General features: G+C 51.5%; 1 protein-coding gene across 1 annotated transcript; it reads right to left on the reverse strand.

Annotated features, from left to right (window-relative positions):
• Nucleotides 1–519: 519 nt before the first annotated feature.
• Nucleotides 520–1,447, reverse strand: LOC308268206 (olfactory receptor 1f45-like; the record flags this gene model as incomplete). The annotated part of the gene is given in 3 exon segments (XM_080703310.1): nt 520–1,022; nt 1,025–1,405; nt 1,408–1,447. Coding segments are annotated over 3 exon segments (924 nt in total).
• Between the last annotated feature and the right edge of the window lie 7,419 nt (nt 1,448–8,866).

Raw genomic sequence — 8,866 nt, forward strand, 5'->3', positions numbered from 1 at the left:
GGCTTTATTACCTCCGGGCTATACTCCCAGACCTATTTTGTACTTAATTTGGAAACAGGGTCTCATTGAGTTGCTGAGAGCCTCACTAAGTAGCTGAGGCTGGCATCGAACCTGTGCGACCCTCCTGTCTCAGCCTCCCAAGCGCCCGGCTAAACTTGGGGGCATTTTAATCTGAGCTAAGGCAGCACCTGCCCCTTTCCCCAGTTCTAGATGATGCCGGTCCTGGTGGACTCTGTCTTTTTATTTTATAAGATATAATCTAGCCGGGCATGGTGGCACATGCTTGCAATCTCTTAGTCATTTTTAAAACTTTTGGTTTTGAAACAGTCTCACAGGGTTGCAGGAGGTCTCACTAAGTTGTCAAGGCTGGCCTTGATCCAGTGATCCTCCTGTGTCAGCCTCCCAAGTACTGGGATCACTGACGTGCACCGCCATGCCCAACTTGATACTTCTACAAAAGACAAACACTCAACTTCACACAGTAAAAAAAAAAATTAAAAACGTTTTTTTAGTAGTGAGCTAAAATTTCATGGTAACCACTTTTCTAAGAGCACCTTTCAAGTCCCTGTTCCTCAGGCTGTAGATGAAGGGGTTCAGCATGGGGGTCACCACCGTGTACATCACAGCCACTGCAGTGTCTCTCTCAGCCGAGTGGGAGGACGAAGGGTTGAAATACAGAGATATGATGGTGCCGTAGAAGAGGAAAACCACCGCCAGGTGGGAGCCGCAGGTGGAGAAGGCTTTCCACCTGCCCCGAGGCGAGGGGACTCTCAGGACCGCGCGGGTGATGTGGACGTAGGAAGCCAGGATGCAAACAAACGGGGCGGTCATGATCAGGGCGCCCTCCGTGAGGACCATCACGTCATTGAGGCGCGTGTCTGAGCAGGACAGCTGCGGGAGCGGGGTGATGTCACAGAAGAAGTGGGGGATGGCGCTGTCGGCACAGAAGGAGAGCCGGGCCAGCAGCAGGGTGTGCAGCAGAGCATTCAGGCCGGCGACCAGCCAGGAGCCCCCCACAGCCGGGCACAGAGCTGAGGGGTCATCTTGACGGTGTATTGTAAGGGGTGGCAGATGGCGACATAGCGGTCGTAGGCCATCGCGGCCAGGAGGAAGTTGTCCATGTCCACAAACATGAAAACAAAATACATCTGCGTGAGGCAGCCGGAGAAGGAGATGGCCTTGCTGCCCAGCAGGTGGTTGGCCAGCATCTTGGGGACCGTGGTGGAGGAGAAGCAGAGGTCCACGAAGGACAGGCTGCCGAGGAGGAGGTACACGGGGGTGTGCAGGCGCGCGTCTGCGCCGATGGCCAGGATGATGAGCAGGTTCCCCAGGACCGTGGCCAGGTACATGGTCAGGAAGAGCAGGACGAGGAGCTGCCGCTGCTGGGGCTGCCTGGAGAGGCCAGGAGGAGGAACTCAGAGACGCTCGACAGGTTCGTGCCTCTCATGGTCTGAGCCCAGCTGCAAGAAGAAAGATCGAGGTGAGAAGTGTAGACGCTGAGGGTTTAGACGCCAGACACCAGCCCAGCCTTGGTCGTGTGAGGAAACCTGTGTCAAGCTTGCTAAGGCAGCACCTGCCCCTGTCCCAGTTTTAGATAATGCTGGTCCCAGTGGACTCCGTCTTTTGCTTTTATAAGATATAACATAGCCAGGCGTGGTGGTGCATGCTTTTAATCCCAGTACTTGGGAGGCTGAGACAAGAGGATCACAGGTTCAAAGCCAGCCTTGGCAATGTGGTGAGGCTCACAAACCTAGTGGGAACCCATTTCCAAATTGAAAAAAACTCAAAAGATTGAGCTGGAGGCATAGCTTGGAGGTAACATAATGCCTCCAGTGTCAATCCTCAGTACCAAAAACGAGAGAGAGAGAGAGAGGGAGGGAGAGAGAGAGAGAGAGAGAGAGAGAGAGAGAGAGAGAGACCGACCATAAGAACAACAGGCAAAGCCGGGTGTGGTGGCACACACCTGTAATCCCAGCATTCGGGAGGCTGAGACTGGAGGATCATGGTTCGTGGACAGCCTCAGCTACTTAGTGAGGCCCTCTGCAACTCAGTGAGACCCTGTTCCAAAATAAAGAATAAAAAATAGGGCAGGGGGTGTAGCTCAGAGGTCGAATGCCCCTGGATTTCAAACTGGGCCACAAAAAAAAAAAAATGTAAAGAAAAGAACAACAGCAGGCACACCCATGGCCCTTCTCTGAGATGCTGTGGGTCTGTGAACAGCCCCAGGTGCGCTCCCACCGTAGCAGCTCACGGGGACAAGAGGACCAACTGGCTGCCACTGTGTTCACCTCTAGCTCTGACTGGTGGACTCAGCCCTTGTCATTGATCCCTGGGCGTGGAGGTTTAGCAAAGTGGGTTCCGCAGAGACCGTCGTCATCAGTAGGAGACCCTGACACGTCCATCGTGGCAGTGGTACCTGGCCAGGTCAGAGCTGTTGCTACGTGTTTTCATTACCTTGGATTTGCTGGTCAATGTTTTTCATTATTCTAAGGATTGGAAAGACTCAGAAGTATAGGCAGGTCTGAGCAAGGAAGGCATTCGTGGCCTTATCCTCTGTGGAGAAGGACGAGGCAGGTATTTACAGTAGTCTGCATGGCCGCTGGGACTAGACTCCCTGAGAGTCTCATTAGAGACAAGCGGAACATAATTGCCCCACCCAGCTCCTGGTCCCTGTGGACCAACAGTGATGGCAAAGTAGATCCTCTACATCCTGGGCCGGAACTTGGGGTGGAGAAAATCCCCTGAGACTTCAAATGTCATCACCTGGCTTCGTCTAAGCTTATATTTGTAGATTTGAAACATCAGGGTTTGGGGGGGTTTTTTTTTGGGGGGGGCGGGTCTGGGGATGGAACCCAGGGGCATTCTACCTCCGAGCTATACCCCCTGCCCTATTTTTTATTCGTTATTTTGAAAAAGGGCCTCACTAAGTTGCGGAGGGCCTCACTAAACTGAGGCTGTCCGTGAACCGCAATCCTCCGGTCTCAGCCCGAATGCTTGGATTACAAGCGTGCGCCACCACGCCTGGCTGAAGAATCAGTTATTAAACTTTTTTTACATTTTCTAATAGTGCATTGTAGTCGTACATCTTAATGGGGCTCAAGATGGTGGAGGCACACAGGCACACAGCACTCACTTAGCCCTCCCCAGTCCCATCCCAGGCCCTCCCCCTCCTCAGGTTTGGCTTAGTGACTGACTTTGCGATGTTTGTGAGTGTACACCCTGTACATTAGCGAGTCCCCCCGTCCCCCTCGGCTAGGTCACCTTACCTGCTCATCTCTGGCTTCTCCTTCCTCGTCTAGAGTTCCTCCTATGACCCCTTTTCTCCCCAGCTCCCAAATATTAGGGACAGCATGCGACTTTTTACTTTTTGTGACTAATCTCACTTAGCATAATGTTCGACAGTTCCATCCATTTCCCTGTGAATGATGTAATTTTGTTCTTCCTTATGGCTGAGTAAAACTCCATTGTGTACATAGCCCATCATTTTGTAATCCATTCATCTGTTGATGGACATTTAGCTGGTTCCATAATTTGGCAATTATTTAAAAAAATTTTGGTTGGGTGTGGTGGCGCACGCTTGTAATCCCAGAATTTGGGAGGCTGAGACAGAAAGAGCATGGGTTTGTGGCCAGCCTCAGCTACTTAGTGAGGCTCTCTGCAACTTAATGAGGAGATCCTGTTTCAAAACAAAGAATAAGCCGGGCGTGGTGGCACACGCTTGTAATCCCAGCATTCGGGAGGCTGAGACCTGAGGATCACGGTTCACGGACAGCCTCAGCTACTTAGGCCCTCCGCAACTCAGTGAGACCCTGTTTCAAAATAAAGAATAAAAAATTGGGCAGGGGGTGTAGCTCGGAGGTCGAATGCCTTTGGGTTCCATCCCCAGACCCACCAAAAAAAAAAAAAAAAAGAATAAAATATAGAGCTGGGGGTGTCCCTTAGAGGTAGAATGCCCCTGGGTTCAATCCCCAGTACCACAAAAAAAATTTTTTGTTCTCAGCTCAGACACTGAGGATATTGCAGCAGTATCTGGGTCAACCTCCCCTTTTTCTCATATCTGGTCACTGACTGCAGTTCCTGATACATTTGCAGATAAGGGGTCAGGGAAGTGGGGGGCAAGTGGCACTACAGAGGTGGCCGTGATCCTTTAAAGCATTTGTTGTGAAGAGTGCCTTCTTAAAATTAGGGGCAGAGAAACCGGGGAGCCCCCATAGCAAGCTGTGACTGGGGAACTTCATACTTGCCTGACCTTACCGTCCCTGTGCCTAAAACACTGATGACAACATCCTTTTGTGTGTGTGTGTGTGTGTGTGTGTGTGTGTGTGTGTGTGTGTGTGGTACTGGGGTGGAATCCAGAGGCGTTCTACCTCCGGGCTATACCCCCAGACCTATTTTATATTTTATTTGGAAACAGGTCTCACTAAGTTGCTGGGAGCCTCACTATACCCCCAGACCTATTTTATATTTTATTTGGAAACAGGTCTCACTAAGTTGCTGGGAGCCTCACTAAGTAGCTGAGGCTGGCTTCGAACCTGCGCGATCCTCCTGTCTCCACCTCCCAAGCGCTGGGGTTACAAGCTGTGCCACCACGCCGGGCTGAGGAAAACATCTAAAGGAGGAAAGGGCTCAGGGTTTCAGCGGTCTCCGCCCCTGTCATGGTGGAGGGGTGTGGCCGAAGACAGCTGCTCAGCTCATGGCGGCCAGGAAGGAGAAAGAGAGGAGGGGAGGGGGAGAGAGAGGAGAGGAGAGAGGAAGAGATGTAAGAAAAAGAGAAAGGAGAGAGGGGGAAAGAGGAGAGGAGAGAGGAGAAAGAGGACAAAGAGGAGAGAGATAAAGAGGAGAGAAGAGGACAAAGAGATGAGAGAGGAGAGAGGAGAGAGAAAGAGGGAGAGGGAGCAGAGAGAGAGGTGAGAGGAGAGAAAAGAGAAAAAGAGGAGAGAAGAAAGAGGGGGGAGAGAGCAGGAGGGAGGAGGGTGGAGGAGGAGGAAGGAGGATGGAGGAGGAGGAAGGCAGAAGGCAGAGAGGGGCCAAGGACAGGAAGTGCCCTTCGGGCACCCCCAGCCACCTGCTTTCTCTGACCAGGCCTCCTCTCCTGAAGCTCCCCCCCAGTGATCCACTCAGGTTAGAACCCCTCTGTGGATTAGTCCACGCGTGAATCCAGAGCCCTCAGGATCCAGTCACCTCCCCACCCCACATCTGGACACTGCTGCAGGGGAACCAAGCTTTCGCAGGAGTCTTTGGGAGACAGGCTAGGTCCAAACCCTAACAATGCTCCTACAGACTTCTTTGGGGATGTCTTCCCAGCCCACGATGGCTCATCCTTGTCTGCGGGTGGCCCCCTAATCTACAGGCCTGTGGGGGTGTGGGTTCCACAGCCTAATTTATACTCCATCACCCCCTCCTCAGTGGGGATTCATGACTGGACTGGGGGACCTGGGACTGGGACTGAGGCCTGGCAGGTCATGCTCAGTCGGGCTTGGCCTGTCCCTGTAATTCCAGAAGCTGGCTGATCACAGATGGACAAACAAAAGTCTATGGGTAAGAGCAAAGCGCGTACACACACACACACACCCCACAAAGATGAGCTGTGCAGCCCCTCCCAGCACACAGGAACTCAGGCCCTGGTCGCCCAATTGCCCTGCAGCACAAAAGAAGCTGCCTGGCCCTAACACAACACACCGCCTCCCCACTGTAGAGCTGCCCATCGGAGCTGCCCGTCGGTGCCCGCAGCCCAGTCCACACCAGGACCTCGTGTCCTCCACTCTTGATTCCGACGTGACATTCTGGAACTTTTAATCAAACGTGGAAAGCTAACAACTAACATCCTGTGTGTGTGTAAGATGTGGAGAAAGGGGAGTAAAAAAGAACAAAGCAGAGGAAAGGCACAAGCAGGGACGAGTGAGGCGGAGGCGGAGCGGGTGTTGTGTTCGTTCCTGCAGCAGCACGCGTCCCTGTCCTCACCCAAGTGCGCCTTGTTTCCGCTGTCTTGCACCAGTCTCTCCTCTAGTCGGGGTGGTTTTAACCCAGGCTTCCCCGTGAGGTCTGACTTCCTTACTGTCCTGCCGGAACGAGACAGTTCTTGTCATTCACCAGCCACGTCCCAACATGGCAATTCTGAGTCCTCGGAGGAGCCCCTTTACCCATGATCCTCTCTGCCACCGTTCAGGGATTTGTGTTTTGTTTTATTTTAGTGGCACTGGGGAGTGAACCCGGGGACATTCTGTTTCCAAGTTATACCCCCAGTCATTTTTAAAAAACAATTTTTTTTTTTTTTTGCAGTACTGGGGATGGAACCCAGGGGTATTCTACCTCCAAGCGACACGCCCAGCCCTATTTTTCATTCTTTATTTGGAAACAGGGTCTCACTGAGTTGCAGAGGGCCTCACTAAGTAGCTGAGGTGCCGGAGCCAGCCGGCAAAAGTACGGGTTCTGAAGAGAGGCGTGAGGATGAAAGAATGGGAGGGTGGCCAGCACACTCCTGGTCCGATATCTCTACTGGCCGACAACCAGGTTTATTTCTCTTCTGGTATTTATACAATTTCCGGCTTTGGGTCGTACAGGAATGCAATAATGACAAATCCAAAGTACATATATCACTTTGCGAGTCAAACGGTACCCTGCTACAACATAAACCTAATCTTAACTAGCAGACAGAACAGTTAGCATCAATCATTCCGAGAGGGTCTTATTTACTTAGACTCCATGACTCCAAACCTTGTTGACTCTGGGGAAAGGACAGTCAGAAGTGCACTTTTGAGTAAGGGTGAGACAAGATTAGGTAAAAAACCTTAACGGCTCCCCACACTGAGGCTGTCCGCGAAAATGGCTCCCCACACTGAGGCTGTCCGCGAACCGCGATCCTCTGGTCTCAGCCTCTGGAATGCTGAGATTACAAGCGTGCGCCATCACACCCAGCTGTATTCTTTTCATTTTGAAACAGGGTCTCACTAAGTTTTTGAGACTGGCCAAGAAACTCTGATCTTCCTGTTTCAGCCTCCCAAGTACTGGGATTTCAAGTGTGTACCACCATGCCCAGTTTATATTTATTTATATATTTATTTGTTTGTCTGAGGCCTGCTGCGAACCACAATCATCCTGACTCTGCCTTCCAAATGCTGAGATTACAAGTGTGTGCCACCCTGCCTGGCTGGGGTCTCACTGTTTTGAGGGTCTCTAACTTCCTGAGGCTGGCCTTGAACTTGAGGTCCTCTTATTCGGCTTCCCAAGGACTGGGATTACAGACATGCATCACTGGCACTCAGCAATGTTTCCTTTCCAAATGCTGGGATTACGAGCATGCGCCACCATGCCCGACCCTGTTTTATTTTATTATTATTATTATTTTTTTTTTTTTTTTTGCGGGTGTGGGGATGGAACCCAGGAACATTTGACCTCCGAGTTACACCCCCTGTCCTATTTTTAATTCTTTATTTTGAAATAGGGTCTCACTAAGTTACGAAGCGCCTCACTAAATAGCTGATGCTGTCCGCGAACCGCAATCCTCCTGTCTCAGCCTCCCGAATGCTGGGATTACAAGCATGAGCCACCACGCCCGGCTCTATTTTATTTTTTAATTAGAAACAGGGTCTAACTTGGTGAGACTAGGTTCAGACCCGTGAGCCTTCTGTCTCAGCTTCCCAAGCACTGGGATCACAGGTGTGTGCCACCACACCAAACTCCAGAGGGCCCAATTTTTTTTTTTTTTTCGGTACTGAGTATGGAACTCAGGGACCCAGGGGCCTTTTACCTCCAGGCTACACTCCCAGACCTATTTTATATTTTATTTGGAAACAGGGTCTCACTAAGTTGCTGAGAGCCTCACTAAGTAGCTGAGGCTGGCTTCGAACCTGTGCGATCCTCCTGTCTCAGCCTCGCAGCGCTGGGATTACAAGCGTGCACCACCACGCCCGGCTAAGAGGGCCCAATTTAATTGGGTAAAGCTTTGCCAAGTATCTGTATAAACATTTTCTAAGCTCCTCGGGTGATGTTATCCTGTATGCGATTGAAAACCACTGCAGTGGATTCTCAGCGCACCTCCAGAAGGGTGGTGCAAACTATTTGCGACATGTAGGCTTTCAAAGCCAGGCGTGGTGGTGCAGGCCTGTAATCCCAGTACTTGGGAGGCTGAGACAGGAGGATCGCAGGTTCACAGCCAGCCTCAGCTGCTTTGGCCCTCTGCAATTTAGTGAGACCCTGTCTCAAAATAAAGAATAAAAAATAGGGCAGGGGGAGTAGCTCCGAGGTAGAATGCCCCTGGGTTCCATCCCCAGACCCGCAAAAAAATAAAAAATAAAAAGAATAAAATAGGGCTGGGGGTGTAGCTCAAAAGTAGAATGCCTCCGGGTTCCATCCTCAGTATCAAGAAAAAGATACTGAGTAAGGGTGAGTAAGGGTAAGATACTGAGTAAGATACTTTTACTGGAAAGGCGTTTAAATGCCAGTGATTAGCCGGGCGTGGTGGCGCACGCTGGTAATCCCGGTGCTTGGGAGGCGGAAACAGGAGGATCGTGCAGGTTCGAAGCCAGCCGCGTGCGCTGGTTTAAGAGACCCTGTTTCCAAAAAAAAAAAAAAGTAAAAAAATAGGTCTGGGAGTGTATCCCGGAGGTAGAAGGGTTTCCAGGAACCCCAGTACCACCAAAAAAAAAAATTTTTTTTTTCAGTAATTAGAAACAAGTATCACCACCTGAGTGGGGGAAGAGCAGACAGATCTCGCTCTTGCGCGTTTCCTAAGTTCCCCGAGACACTGCGGGCGGGCGACGCTGCGCCTCCCGCCCGGCAGCCCGCCCCTCCCGCAGGCCACGGCCTCCCGCCCACCGCCCTCCGCAGGCGGCGCCGCAGAGCAGCCGGGCGGGGCGGGGCCGGAAGA

Source organism: Muscardinus avellanarius, assembly GCF_963383645.1.
Source record: "Muscardinus avellanarius genome assembly, chromosome: 10".
Lineage (NCBI taxonomy): Eukaryota > Metazoa > Chordata > Mammalia > Rodentia > Gliridae > Muscardinus > Muscardinus avellanarius.